This window comes from Vulpes lagopus, chromosome 18, assembly GCF_018345385.1.
Source record: "Vulpes lagopus strain Blue_001 chromosome 18, ASM1834538v1, whole genome shotgun sequence".
NCBI classification, from domain to species: Eukaryota; Metazoa; Chordata; class Mammalia; order Carnivora; family Canidae; genus Vulpes; species Vulpes lagopus.
In genome coordinates, this window is record NC_054841.1 from 666,017 (window position 1) to 680,380 (window position 14,364).

Below are 14,364 nucleotides of genomic sequence, written 5' to 3' on the forward strand. Positions count from 1 at the left end.
GCGTGACCTTGGGCATGTGGCCTAACCTCTCTGTGCATCTACCTCCTCATCCCGATGCAGGGAGAACAGGAGCCCATGGAATAGGGTAACTGCCTATCACTGCTGAGGCCGGCCCGGAGGTCTCAGAGCAGGTGTGTTAGGTGTGAAGAGCTCAACCTGGAGTGCAGGTGGGCTGGGGGCAGGAGAGATGGGGAGGGGAGGGGCAGGGGGTGATGGGGGTGGGGCAGGAGAGATGGGGAGGGAGAACGGGGGAGGGGAAGGAGACATGGGGAGGCGAGGGGGACGGGGAGGGGCAGGAGATTGGGGGAGGGAGGCCAGCTGGGAGGGGTCTGCGGCGATGGAGGGGGGAGGGGCCCCTGGGATTGCTGCCTGTGACCCCGAGCGCCCCCGCGTGTGCGCGCGTGGGGAGGGAGGCAGGGGCTCCTGGCAGACATGGTGCCCCTTCAAGGGCGGGCGCGGACGTCTGCAGCCTCCGCTCTGCGCGCATCGCTGACCCGGTGCCCGGGGTGTCCGAGTCGGGGCTCTGGGGCGGCGCAGCGGTGGCCGCGGGCGTTTCTGCCGAGCGGCGCCCTCTCCTCGCCGCAGACCCGGGCTGCGCGCACAAAGCGGCCACTCCCCGCCGGCCTCGGGCACCTGCACCCACCTGGGCAGAGCCCCCACCGGGCAGAGCCCCCGCCAGGGCAGCGCGGGACCTGCGCGCTGGCGCCCGGCAGCCCCGCAGCCGCCGAGACCCTGCCCCTCCGCCTCGCAGCGTGTCCACAGCGCGGGCCCGGGCGGGATCGGGGCTGCGGGGCCGCTTCGCCCTCCCCCCGGGGGTGCCCAGGACGCCTGGACTCCCCACCGGCCGCTTTCCCGTCCGCGGGGGCCAGGCCGACCGCGTGGTCCTCCCCGCCGCGCCGGGGACGCAGACGAGGGGCTTGTGGTTTCCAGCCTGCGACGCGGGCGGGGGCGATGGGGTTAACCAGGCGCCTGCGGGGCGCCCGGGCCGGGGAGCGCGAGCCCACCCGGCGGGCGGCGGGGGGCGCGGGGCTGGGCGGGCGCGGAGGTCCGTGTGCGCGGTCCCCAGCCGGGCGCCAGGACGGCCCCGCGCGCTCGCAGTGACTGTCGCCCCCGCGGCCGCTCGTCCCCAGCCCCGGGGACCCGGAAACTTTGCGGGCCGAGCGGCCTCCGCGCCCCCTCCAGGCGGGTGGTCTGCCCCCGCCCTCCCCGCCGCGTCCCGCCCGCTTCCCCTCCCCCTCCCCCTCCCCTCCCCTCCCCTCCTCCCCTCCCCTCCCCCCTCCCCCTCCTCGCCGGCTGGAGGCGGGCAGGGCCGGGCGGGGCCGCGCCGCTGAGCCCACAGCCCGGTGCTCCCGGCCGGGTCGCCGCCGCCCGCCCCGCGGGAGGAGCGCGGACGGACGGACGGACGGACGGAGCGGCCGGCGCGGGGGCATGAAGTTGGGCGCGCGCGGGGCTGGGAGCGGGGCCGCGGCGGAGCCGGGAGCCGCCCGCGTCTAGAGCCCGCTCGGTGCGCCATGGAGCTCGGGGGCCCCGGGGCGCCGCCGCCGCCGCTGCCGGCGCTGCTGCTGCTGCTGGGGGCCGGCTTCCTGCCCGGTGAGTTCCGGGGCGCCGGGCGGGCCCCGCTTCCCCGTCAGGCGGCCTCGGACCTCGGGCCGGAGGGGGAGGCCCGGGCTGCGGTCCGAGCCGCGGGTGCGCGCAGCGGGGTGGCCGCGGAGGCCCCCGCCCCCAGACGCAGAGGCTGTCCTGGGGGCCGCCGGGCCAGGAGGGAGTCAACGGGCGGGCCGGAGCCGGAGCTGGAGCCGGAGCCGGGAGAGGGGCTGGTGGGGCGGGGGCGGCCCTTTGGGGACTGGACCCGGCAGCTCCAAGTTGGGCGGAGAGAGGCGGGGCCGTCGCTCCTTCTTCATCCTCAGGCAGATTTCCCTGCAGACACCCCAGCCGCCTCCCGGTTTGGGGGAGCAGAGGGGGCTTCCGGCCCTGGCGGCGCCCCCCGCCCCTGCTCTGCGCCCCCAGGCTCCCGGGACAGCTGCAGCCCCAGCTCCCACAGCCCCCCGCCCGCACCCCCATCCCTGGGCTGGTCGTGGGCGATGGAGGGAATCTGGGCGCTCGGCCTCCCCAGGGAGGAGTGGTCCCCCACCGGAAGAATAAGGTTGGGGGCGCAGTGAAGGGTGGGGGGGACTAACACTGACCTAGGGCGCTTGTGCACCCCCCTTAGCACCCCATGCAGGACTCACAGGTGAGCAGGGCCGGGCCGGGGGCAGGCACCTGGACCCTGTTCCCATCCCCAAATCCCTTCCTGATGCGGTGACCCGGGGCAGGGGTCCAGGGGGTTGGCCTGGACCAGAGCGGCCCCTCCCCAGGAAGCAGAGTGCATGGGGTCACCCCTGACGCATGGCCGGCTGTCAGAGAACAGGGGGTCCTGGGTGATCAGTCAGGGCTGCTGCAGCCCCAGGAAGCAGGCTCTCACCCCCGCCCAGTCTGGGCCTCCCCACCCGGGCCTGCCCCCACCCCGGGAGTCCTGCGGTTACCCTCACCTTGGGCGTCCAGGCAAGGTTTTCAGAAGTCAGCCAGTAGCTGCAGATTCAGCCCCTCCTGCCCGAAGGCCCGTCTGGTGAGAGTAAGCCGAGTCAGCGCCCAGCAGCTCCGTTGTCTGTATTTGGGGTGCAGGGTTGTCTGTATTTGGGGTGCAGTGCAGGCGTCTGAGGGGTCTGGAAGGGCTTCCCTGAGGAGGTTACACTTCCACCCAGAGAACAGGAAGGAAACCGAGGCCAGGGCTGGGGCAGGATGTGCAAATGTCCTGAGGTGGGTGGAACTGGAAGGAAGCCAGGGCTGGTTGTCCCGCCTGGACGCCTGCCACCCTCTGTCCCCACAGTGAGCAGCCACGTGGAGACCCGGGCCCACGCGGAGGAACGGCTGCTGAAGACGCTTTTCTCTGGCTACAACAAGTGGTCCCGGCCCGTGGCCAACATCTCCGACGTGGTCCTCGTCCACTTCGGGCTGTCCATCGCGCAGCTCATTGACGTGGTAGGTGCGGGGGGCGGAGCGGGCCGCTCGGAGCCTCGGCGTCCCCGCAGCAGCGGAGGCTCGCCCTGGGGAGCACCCCCGAGCACCCCCGCGTGAGGGGAGGCGGGCCTGGTGCCGAACCACCCACGTGCCCCCGTGGAGGAGCCCGAGGAGGGGGCGGCCAGCAGGCCCTGATGGTACACGGGCGCCACCATGGTACCGGGTGTGCCCCGAGCTCCTCACCTGTGAGCTGCGCTGAGCCGCGTCTGAGGGGCCCCGGGGGCAGGCCCACGGCCCCCTGCACGGACAGCAGGGCCGTCTGTGGCCCTGTGAGGGGACACCGGTCGCTCTGTCCTCAGTGTCCCGACTGGCACCTTCGGGCCTCCTGGACCTGGGCGTCGAGGGGGCCCTGCCCTGTGCTTCTGGTGCCTGGGGTGCAGCGCTCCGAACCCCCCGGGCTTTGCAGACGTGGCCGAAGTGGCGGTGGGACTGTGCCCCCGGGGCTCTTGCCGCTCAGGGGCGCAGGGGCCACGTCAGCCGCAGCGACTGGCCTTCCCCTGGGCCCCTCGGGGCTGGTCCCCTCCCTGCGCCGCCGCCAGCGCGCCCAGGAGATGGTGACGGGGCACACGCGGGGCTCACGCGGGCCGTGTGCATGGAGCGGGCGCAGGCCGTGCCCGGGGCCGTGTGTGCCAGCTGCTGAGCGGCCTCCACACATCCTGGCCGGTGGCCCGAGGCCCGCGCCACGTCTGTGGGGGGTCGGGGTGGCGCACACTGTCCGTTTGCAGGGCCTGTGTCCAGGCGGGGCGAGCGCACGGCCTCAGGGAGCCTGGAATCTGGGTGCTTCTGGCCCTGGGAAGCCGGCCGGGCCCTGCCCCTCGGAGCTGGGCCCGCAGAGCTGGGGTGGGGCACGTGCTCAGGCCGCTGGGTGGCCCACCCTGGGTGCTCAGAGGAGGCAGGGTCAAGGGCAGGGCCTGGGGGTGGCAAGAGGCCCCGTCCCCCCTCCCTGAACTGGCCGACAGGGAGCTCGTCCTCGTCTCCCTGGGGAGGTGGGAGGGCAGGGCCCAGGCCTGCGCCTTTGGGGCTCAAGACCCCCCAGACCCCCCGGCCCGTGCAGGCTCTGGACGCCGATCCCGTTCGATGGCCCCCTGGATTTCTTTGGCTTCGGTGGTCTTGCCCGGTGGCCTGCGCTCCTGGCCGCGGGCTGTGGAGGGGAAAGCTTGGGCCGTGACAGGCACGGCCCCCACCCCTGTGCAGCCCCCTCCCCGTGGGGCAGAGCCGCGGGCAGCTGCTCTCTGGGGGAGGCCTCTGTGGGTGGCGGGCGCTCCTGCCCCCAGCGGCCAGCCCCTCTCCAGTGGGTGCCCAGGGGGCTGGGGCGTGGCTATGGCTCCCAGAGGCTGGCGTTCAGCCCCCACGGATCCCACAGATCCCACGGAGGGGCTGTGAGGACCCCGGGGCTCCCGTCCCTTCAGGCCCCGTGTCCCCGCGTGGAGTCTCGTGTCCTCCCAAAGGCCTCAGCACGTGCTGGGCTCTCACCCCCTGGGGGACGGCCTGTCGTGCTCCCCCGCAGACACTGTCGGATGCCCCACTAGCCAGCGGGAGTCGGGGGTCAGTGGGGACACTGGCTGGTCGGGACTTCCCAGCACGTGTGGTCCACCTCCCCACCTGGACGGGTGACCCCACGGTGGCCAAGACGGAGCCAGTGGGTCTCCCGCTTCCACCTCCCGGTTCCAGCCCCTTACTCGTCCACCTCAGGGTCCCGAGGCCCCGGACCCCCCGGCCCCCCGGCCCTAAAGGCCCTAAAGGGGCCGCTGTCTCAGGCTGAGCCTGTGGGACCTTGTGCATCCCAGGGCCGCGTTCATGGCAGCAGGAGGGGCAGGTACTTGCTCCCCTAGGAGCCTGCAGACCAGCCGGGCGGGTCCACCCAGGAGGGCGGGGGTCCAGGAGGGAGGCGCTCCCCCAGCGGCTTGGGGGCCCTCTGTGCACCCCCCTCAACTGACCGTGGCTGGGGGAGGGCCAGGCCCGGGCCACCTGCGAAGTCAGATAAGCCGTGTCCCCACTGTCCTTCTGGAAAGGTTCAGGGTCCTTCTTCCTGCCTCTGCGTCCCCTCGGGCTGACCATCTGCGCTTGGTTGCCTCCAGGGATGAGGGACTCACTCCTTCCTAGGGTCACCTGTTCCCCATGTTCAACTGAGGCCTGTCTTTGTGGGCGAAGAAACTCAGGGCTGGGAGAGAGAGAGAGAGAGATGAGGAAGGAGAGGGAAAGGGAGAGGGAGAGGGAGGGAGAAAGAGGAAGGGAGGGGAGACACCCAGGGGTCACAGCTGCCCTTGACCTTTGTGTCCTAGGATGAGAAGAACCAGATGATGACCACCAACGTGTGGGTGAAGCAGGTGAGTGAGCGGGGATGGGGGGCCTCCACCCCTGGTTCCTCCCAGCCCCCCCCCCGCCCTCCCCTCACCGCGGCCTCCCCCTGTCCTGGCCCAGGAGTGGCACGACTATAAGCTGCGCTGGGACCCTGCCGATTACGAGAACGTCACCTCCATCCGCATCCCCTCTGAGCTCATCTGGCGGCCGGACATCGTCCTCTACAACAAGTGAGCCCCGGGAGGTCAGCGGGGGGAGGTCAGCGGTTGGGGCAGCAGGCACCTGTGTCCACGTGCGGTGACGCAGGGGATCCAGGCGTGAGCAGGAGGCGGTGCCTGTGTGGGCTCGCCCGCCCTCCTCCCCCTCCCCCCTCCCCCTTCCACCCTCGGGAGCCAGTGCTGAAGCCTCTGGAAGGGAGAGGAGGGAGCAGGGAGGGCGGGGGGGGGGGGGGGGGGCGGGGGGGAGGGTCTAGTGGGCGGCAGGGGCCGGGGTCCCTGCTGCAGCGTGGGCCGGGGTCTCAGGGTCAGTCCCCACCGGGCGGGCAGGGGGCACCGTCCTCTCCGCAGGAAGCTCCCAGACTGCCCCCCGCCCCCCCCCCACCGGCCTTGGGGACCTTCCCCGGCCCAGACCCCTCCCCGGCCCCTTCGGTCACGCTCCGAGCACGCAGCCTCCCGGGACGCGGTGGCTTCTGAATCTGCTCACGTCCGCGGCTTATTCTGCGCCGGGAAGCCCGCGTTTGGCGGGCGTGGCCGAGGCCGGGGCTGCGGTTGTCCTTCCCGGGACCCCTGCTGGGGGCTCCCGGGCCCTCCTGTGTCCCCAGTCCTGAGTCCCTGCCTGGCCAGCAGCGCCTGGGGCTCAGAGATCAAGCAGATGGAAGCACTCAGGTCCCTGGGCCCCCCCCGCCCCCCAGGCCCCGGGCGCTGGGCCTGACCTATAAAGCGCTGCTGTTTGATTAACAACCACTGGGCTCCTCTCCCAACGGAACTGATTCCAGGAACGGCCGCGGGGAGAGCTTGATGGTTCTCGGCCGCGTGGGGGGTGGGGGGGTCCGCTCCGTGAGCCGCTCTTCCCTCAGGGCAGGCTCCCTGCTCTCTGCAACCAGCCCCCCAACCACCAGCCTGGGGGCCCCCCGCCGCCCCAGCCTTCCTGGGCTCCACGCCCAGCGCCCCCCGCCCCCCGCCCCAGCACCCGTTTCCCGGAGGGGCCGATTCAGAGACCCCGTAGTGGCGTCATCGTCCTGGGACGCCGGGAGCATCGTGCTGCGGCGCGAGCTCTTCCTGCCCTGGGCACACGGTGCCGGCTGAGAAGCGGCCTGGGACCCGGACGGACCCCGGGACTGCGGCCCAGAGAGCGGGGCGGCCGCCTCACAACCCCCCTTGGGTCGAGGTCGGCATAGACGCTGTCCGGGGACGGTCCCGAGCGGGGCCGACGCTGGCCGGGCCACAGCCACCAGCGGGCCCGTGTCCAGGGGCAGCGGGGGGCTGCTGACCAGGCCGCCGTGGGCTTGAGGGGGTCAGGGGTCAGCCCGGCTGCTGGCTTATCTGATGGCTGCGGGGGCCCCGGTTGGAGGCTGTGCATGCGAGGCCCTGCTGTCCACTTGGGGCCGAGGGTCTCGCGAGGCCTCCCACAGCCCCGCGGACGGGGCTTCCCGGGGCCAGGAAGGCTCCTCTGCTCTGCTGGGGCCGCAGCTCCAGGGCCGAGGTCGGACGTGCTCGAGGTGTGCCCCCTCGTCCTAGCGCCTTCTCCCCTGCCCCGCGCCTCAGCCCGCCCAGCTGGGGCCTCCAACCCAGGCCCCGGGCGAGATCGGCCGCTCGGCTGCCTTCAGAGAGCAAGTGGGCGGTGGACGTGAGATGCTGCCTCACGGGGAGCGTCTGGCCGCAGGTCCAGACCTCAAGTCCCGGGGTGGAGGCCCTCCTGGGAGGTGTCTCGGGGATCTGGGCCAGGTCCAGGCTGGGGGCACGGGTCGGGGGCCACGGCCATGGGGGTCAGTGGGCTGTGCCCCAGGAGAAAACTCTCATCCTGTCTGTGGCATTGAACCCCCGAGACCCGGGCGCAGATTCCCAGTCCTGGGGCTGCTTTCAGTGAACTTCTGGAACATTCCCTGCCTTTCCTGGGGCATCTGGGCTACCTGAGCTCGCGCTGGCTGGAGCCTCTCATCTCCCTGCAGAATGTTTGCTGAGCCATGTTTGCTCTGTGCCTCAGAGAGCAAGGCTGTGGGTTTGGAGCGATGTTGCTGGGGGGACGGTCCTGCAACCCCCTGAGAGCCTCAGTCCCACACTCAGTCCAGCTGTGGGTCCTGAGTGGACAGCCCCTGCCGCTCCTCCGTGGATACATTTGCAGGTCTCCACCTGCCGCCGACCTAGACGTCAGTGCAGAAGGGCTCGTGGAGGTCATAGGACCAGATTGGCACGGAGGCCATCGGAGGCCTCTGAGCTGGATGTCAGGCGTGGGGAGGTGGCCCCTGGGCTGGGGGCTTCTAGGCTGTGGTGGGTGTGGGAGGCAGGGGTGCAGGCAGCTCGGAAGGCCGGGTTCTGAGGCCGTGGTGGGGCACCTGACTCACATCCAGGGGAGCAGTTGGCAGCCAGGGTGGACTGGGGCCCGGCTGGGCAGCTTCCCTGGCTCAGCGGCGGTGCCCCTGGGTTGTTCCAAGGCAGCGTGGGGCACGTGGGTGCTGTCCTTAGGGCTCGTGAGGCTGTGGGGAGGTTCCCCAGCAGCACTTCAGAGCCGAGCCATGGGGCCAGCGACCACCTCCACCGTGGGCCCCACCCACGGGCAGCGGACAGCTCAGCTTACACCTACTGGGGACCCCGACTGGCACCCAGGGGCTTCCAGCTGCGCAGCAGGGCCGGGCCGACTCCCGGAGCCCTTGAGGGGTGAGGGGTGAGGGCTTGGGGTGGTGGCTGCTAGCAGGTGTCCCTGGGCTCCCATGCGCCGGCCGTGCGTGTCCTTGTGGGGGCACCGAGGGAAGCCCGGGGCCAGGGCCGGCAGCCCTGCAGCCTGCCACCCACCTGGCCCCAGACGGCACCAACACCCCGAGGCTGAGGGCGGGTGGCCGGAGGGGCCCTGTCCTTCCTGCTCAGGCGGCCTGGGGTCTCCCCCGAGCTCGAGCCGCACGCCGGGGGGATAATGCAGAGAGAGCACTGAAGGTGCTCGGAGGTGTTGGCACGCTCGGTCTGTGGCGGGACGCGGGGCTGCTCGGCCCCCAGGGTGGCCCGCAGGGCATTCGGCTCTGTCCCGGGGGACCTGGCAAAGTTCCGCGGCGTGCTGCCCGGCAGCCACTGTCGTGCCTGTGCCCTCACGCCTGCATGGCATGAGCGGCCAGGCGGGCCGTGCTGGGTCCCAGGAGGGGCTGCTTGGCCCCCAGCCCACCGGGACGGGACATGGGGATGTGGTGGGCGCCGAGCCCCTCTGAGGAGCCATCCCCCTGCCTTCCGCCCTGGGCCGAGGGGCAGGAGAGCGTGGGGCTCCGTCTGCAGAGTCGCGCCGAGGACAGGAGCTCCCCGACCTCAGGCCCTTCCAGGCTGCCCGCTGGTTCCCAGCTCCCGGACAGGAAGGGACCAGGCGCCTCCTCCCTTAGTGCTGGCAGGTGCACGGCCCCAGTCCCTGCCCGACCCGCCGAGCAACCACCATGGTCACCAACAAGCGGCTGTGTCAGGGGCGGCCTGGGCCGTGGAGGGCAGCGCGATGAGCGGGGGCGGATGGGTGACGCGCCCGGGACGACCCGCCAGCCCCCGGGCCCCGACTCTGGCCGGTGGCCTCCCTTTCTTTGCTCCCCTGTGAAGCAAGAATGTGCGAGAGAGCTGGGCGGCGGTGCGGGTGGGTCTCACGCCCCTCTCTTCCTGCGCAGCGCGGACGGGGACTTTGCGGTCACCCACCTGACCAAGGCCCACCTCTTCTACGACGGCCGGGTCCAGTGGACACCCCCCGCCATCTACAAGAGCTCGTGCAGCATCGACGTCACCTTCTTCCCGTTCGACCAGCAGAACTGCACCATGAAGTTCGGGTCCTGGACGTACGACAAGGCCAAGATAGACCTGGTGAGCATGCACAGCCGCGTGGACCAGCTGGACCTGTGGGAGAGCGGCGAGTGGGTCATCGTGGACGCCGTGGGCACCTACAACACCAGGAAGTACGAGTGCTGCGCCGAGGTCTACCCGGACATCACCTACGCCTTCGTCATCCGGCGCCTGCCGCTCTTCTACACCATCAACCTCATCATCCCCTGCCTGCTCATCTCCTGCCTCACCGTGCTCGTCTTCTACCTGCCGTCGGAGTGCGGCGAGAAGATCACGCTGTGCATCTCCGTGCTGCTCTCGCTCACCGTCTTCCTGCTGCTCATCACCGAGATCATCCCCTCCACCTCGCTGGTCATCCCGCTCATCGGCGAGTACCTGCTCTTCACCATGATCTTCGTCACGCTGTCCATCGTCATCACGGTCTTCGTGCTCAACGTGCACCACCGCTCGCCGCGCACGCACACCATGCCCGCCTGGGTCCGCCGGGTCTTCCTGGACGTCGTGCCCCGCCTGCTCTTCATGAAGCGGCCGTCCGTGGTCAAGGACAACTGCAGGCGGCTCATCGAGTCCATGCACAAGATGGCCAGCGCCCCGGGCTTCTGGCCCGAGCCCGAGGGGGAGCCCGGCGTCCCGAGCGGAACCCAGAGCCGGGGCCCCTCGCGCTCCCCGTCCTTCTGCGGCCCCGTGGACGAGCCGGCCAAGCCCCCGCCGGCCTGCACGTCGCCCTCGGGCCAGGCCCCTGCTCTGCGGCCCTCAGAGGCGGAGGAAGCGAGCCCCCGCCCCTCGCCTGACTCCTGCCGCCCCCTCACCAAAGCCCGGTCCCTGAGTGTCCAGCACGTGTCCGGCCCTCCCGAAGGGGCGGAGGACGGCGTCCGCTGCCGGTCCCGGAGCATCCAGTACGGCGGTCCCCAGGACGCCGCCGCCTCTGAAGCTGGGGGCCCCGTGGCCGGCTCCCCCGCCTTGCTCAAGGCCAGCTCGGCCGAGCTCCCGGCCCCAGAGCAGCCCTCTCCCTGCAAATGCAGGTGCAAGAAGGAGCCGTCCCCGAGCGCCGTGCCCAAAGCCCGGGGCACCAAAGTGCCCCCCCGGCACCTGCCCCTGTCTCCGGCCCTGACGCGGGCGGTGGAGGGCGTCCAGTACATCGCGGACCATCTGAAGGCCGAGGACACAGACTTCTCGGTAAGTGTCCGCCTGTGGCTCAGTCCGGAGGCGTCCCTGGCGCTGTCCCTGGGGGGACGCTGCTTCCTTTCCTCTCGGGAGGAGGGCGTGGCCCCCGACACCCAGCACTGGGCCCCGGAGCTCTGGGGGGCCTGCAGCCCCCCCACCCGTCCTTTCCCTCCTCCCTGAGCATCCAATACCTGCGGGTGGCCCCTGGGGCCCCGTGTGGCTGGTGCGGGCAGGGGCGTCCTGTGTCACCAGGGCGGGGAGCCTGCAGGCACAGGGAGGCCTGGCCTGGGAAGTCCCTGGCCACCGGAGTGCCTTTGGGAAGGTACGAGGGGGCTGTGCCCCGGGGCAGGGGCGGGAGAGGGGAAGGGCAGGGGCTGTGTCTGGGGGACAGCCCGGCCTCGGGGGCCAGCACCCCGCATGTCAAGCTGGGGAGAAGGGGCGGTAATACGGCCGAGCTGCAGGAGCTGGGCCCTGGGGACCCGGGGCAGCAGGAGGGACGTGGGGTGTCTGCAAAGGTCCAGGCTGGGGGGCAGCCTTCGGGTCGGGGGGCGGGCAGGGGGAGGGAGAGCAGGCTGCCCTGGGCCCAGCCCCTGCCCCGCGGCGTCCCCCCGGTCCTCGTCGGCCGTGTCCTGCCATGACGACGCTGCTCCTCCTTGTCCCTGCATCCACCGCGGTCACAGCCCCGGACCGCCCAGGGGGCCCTGCGAGCGGCCGAGCCGCTTCCCCAGACGCCCGGCTGGACCTCAGGAGGCAGGGGAGCCATTCTGGAGGTTTCTGGAAGGTCTGCCTGGGAGAAGCTGCTTCTCGACCTCATTTTGCTGCAGCTCTTGAGCAGCGGGCAGCGGCCCTGAGCCACTCAGGGTGTGACCCGGACCCCGGGGAGCCTGGCGGGCGGGCGGGTGGCGCTCGGCGGCCGGGCCCAGCCCCTCGTTTGTGTGCGGGGCACGTGCGGCCGCCGCGACCTGGTTCTGGCTTCGGGCGGCGGAGGCCCCGGGGAGCGAAGTGCGGCCGGGGACGGGCCTCGGAGGCTCGGGCGGCTTTGTCCACGAGGCTTTCATCCTCGGGTGGGGGACGCACGCAGGGGACCAGAGACAAAGCGGAGGCCGCTGCAGCTCGGCCGCCCCGGAACGGACGGTCCTGCACGGACTTTTTATTTATAAGTGACCTTGCCTGCTCTCCGGTGTCGGCTTGGTTTTAAACCATCGGGGAGTCTCGGATTCCATGAAAAAACAGCAGAAGGTGGCAGCGGAGAGCGCTCTGCACCCTGCCACCCCTTCCGGAGCCCCGAGCTGCGTCCTTTCCCATCCCCCGGGGCCCGGGAGGCTGAGGAGGGGGCTCGGGAGCCAGGGCCGAGGAGCGCCCGGCCTGGTTGGGGCCTGGGGTGTGTGACCGTGGCCCGCCCCAGCCCCCCTGTGCCACGGGGTCCGCGGGTGCACGTGGGCGCACCGCGGCCTTTCCCCAGGGGGGTGGCCCAGGGCCCCTGCTCAGTGGGCGGCATGTGACCTCCCCGCTTGCCCTCTGGCCTCGGCGTGCAGGACCCACCTCAGGCCGGGCCTCTCCCTCAGCTCCTGGCAGCTCTGCCCCACGCGGGGCCTGCCCGCTGTGCCTGCCCCCCCACTTCTGCTCGTGTCCCCCACCCTGGAGGCGCTTTAGGGCCAGAGCTAGGAGACCCGCCGACCCAGGAGGGCCAGGCTGTGTGGGCGTCCCCCGTCTGGGCCTGGCTGTGCTCATCTGCTAACTGGGGGTCGCGGGCGGCTTCCCACGGGGCCCCTCCCAGCGTGCTGCAGTGAGAGCGGATTCCACCGTGAGGCAGCCTGGACCCCGGGGCCCGGGCAGGTGAGGTCAGGTGGGCCCAGCTCCGACCCCCGGCCGGGGTGGCGGTGGACCCAGCGAGGGCGGGCCTCGGCTGGGCAGCCACGTCCCTGAGCCCCTCCGCCGGCCACCTCAGAGCAGGGGGTCGCCGCGCGGGGTTGGCCCGTGTCAAGGAGGGGACACGGAACCCGCCTCAGGGTCGTCAGGCTCTAGGAGGCACCCGTGGCAGGAGGCCGGGGGCGGCAGGCGGGCGGTGACCCGTGTGTCTGTTTGCAGGTGAAGGAGGACTGGAAGTACGTGGCCATGGTCATCGACCGAATCTTCCTCTGGGTGTTCATCATCGTCTGCCTGCTGGGGACCGCGGGCCTCTTCCTGCCCCCCTGGCTGGCCGGCATGATCTAGCGGGGCGGGGCGGGCACCCGCAGGCCCGGCAGCGGCTTGGGGAGGTCACCGGGGGTCTGGGTCCAGCCGTCCAGGGACTGCTGTGTTCTGTGGGGTCGTGCCATCTGCCAAATTGTCCCCCAGTTTCTGCGTCCTGCAGGGGGGCCTTGGCAAGGGCCACTGTCCCCGGGGGACCCTGCTGGCCTCTCGCCTGGACGGCTGAGTCCCACCCACGTCTTATTAAAGTTGATCCGGAGCATGGTGATGGTGGCTTCCTGCCCAGGGTGCGCGTCTGCCCGGCGGTCCCGGGGCGCACTACTCCCAGCCCCCCAGCCCCGAATGCCCCTCTTCCCTGTGGGCTCCGACCCCGGCCTGGCACCCTCCGTTGGACGACCCCAGGGCCTGGCGGCAGACCCTCACATCTCATCCTGGGGGGCGGGGGGAGCAGGGATGTTTTGTGTTATTCTGGGTAAATTAGGAACCAGGCGAGTGTTGTGCTGAGGGTTGAGTCCTTGGGCCTGGGCAGGCCTGAGGGGTCGCAGGACGTCTGCCATCCTGGGTCCTGGGAAGTCCTGGGCCGGGGTTGGCGGCCAGAGTCCCAGGGGCTCCGGGGCACGTGTCTGAGCCTCCCAGGCTCCCTCTGTGCACAGCCCCCTGGACGCCCGCCCGAAGCATGGACACGGCAGCGTGGTGAGGGGTCGCTGGGGACGGCTGACCCGGCTGACCCTGGGACCCTCGGCAGTGTGGGCGCCTGAGAAATGTCACGGGGGTGGGGGCGCCCCACGGTGGCCAGCACAGCCGAGGAAGCCCAGGGGCCCCCAGCCTGGGACCTGGTGCCATCCCCCTACGACCCTGGAGCCATGTGGGGTGGGCTCTCCCGGGTTCTTCAGAGGCCTTAAGCCCTGAGTACCAGGGAGGGGGGTGAGGACGTTCACGGGGGACAAGGCCCAGGAGGCTGAGGAGTCTGGGCCCCCCGTTGATGCTCAAACCCCACCTCCCCAGACCCCCTTACTTCAGGGGTGCAGGTGGGAACTGGGCCCGCAGCCCTCTCCCTGCCCAGAGGTGCCCGGGTCAGGAGAGCGGAGCGGATACCGACGTTCAGAGCCCAGCGCAGACTGAGCGTCCGATGGACCTGGCTGCTGCGGGACTGGGGTGCGGGTCGGCTGGGGGCAGCCACACCCTCGCCCCCCCGGGGCACCTGCGCAGCATGGACCCCAGCTGGGGCCCGGAAGGTCCTGGAGCCCAGGGGCGGGGCAGGGAGCCCAGGATCCTAATCCCGCGAGGTTGCCTCCCAGCCCCAGGGCATGTGGGTCCCCAGGGGGCCGTGACCTGCCCCTGCCCCTGGGCGGCTGGTCCCCCGGAAGCACCTCCCTCCGTCCACGCGGGCGGGGGCTGCGGGGAGGGGCCCGGGCGCTCGGCCGCCCATGTGCTTTCCTGGGCGGGAGGGGAGCACGGTGCTGCTGCAGGCGTCTCTCTCCTTGTTTTTGTTGTTTGGTTCTGATTTTTTGACTCAAAAATCGACGTCTGAGAATCCCCTCGAGAACACGCAGGTTCCCGTCGCGCCCGGCGAGCCGCAGCCACCATCCTGCGTGTGTGCCTGCAGGGCTCTTCTCTGCATGGAGGCAGGCTTCCC

The 14,364-nt window shown here is 71.4% G+C and overlaps 1 protein-coding gene across 2 annotated transcripts; it reads left to right on the top strand.

Moving 5' to 3' along the window:
• Positions 1-1,498: 1,498 nt before the first annotated feature.
• On the top strand, positions 1,499-12,990 carry CHRNA4 (cholinergic receptor nicotinic alpha 4 subunit). 2 transcript variants are annotated; one of them, XM_041732970.1, is made up of 6 exons: positions 1,499-1,590; positions 2,867-3,018; positions 5,340-5,384; positions 5,479-5,588; positions 9,206-10,550; positions 12,627-12,990. In XM_041732970.1, the coding sequence occupies exons 1-6, from the start codon at positions 1,512-1,514 to the stop codon at positions 12,750-12,752; spliced, it is 1,857 nt and encodes a 618-aa protein (XP_041588904.1). In that variant the 5' UTR covers positions 1,499-1,511; the 3' UTR covers positions 12,753-12,990. The 2 variants fall into 2 exon arrangements, with proteins under 2 accessions (XP_041588904.1, XP_041588905.1); XM_041732971.1 differs by lacking the exon at positions 1,499-1,590 and adding an exon at positions 2,550-2,611.
• Positions 12,991-14,364: the final 1,374 nt, after the last annotated feature.

Coding starts and splice junctions, on each gene's coding strand:
- CHRNA4 (XM_041732970.1), top strand. CDS start 1,512: ATGGAGCTCGGGGGCCCCGGGGCGCCGCCGCCGCCGCTGCCGGCGCTG. Junction 1,591..2,866: donor GGGGGCCGGCTTCCTGCCCG/GTGAGTTCCGGG, acceptor CTGTCCCCACAG/TGAGCAGCCACGTGGAGACC. Junction 3,019..5,339: donor TCGCGCAGCTCATTGACGTG/GTAGGTGCGGGG, acceptor TTTGTGTCCTAG/GATGAGAAGAACCAGATGAT.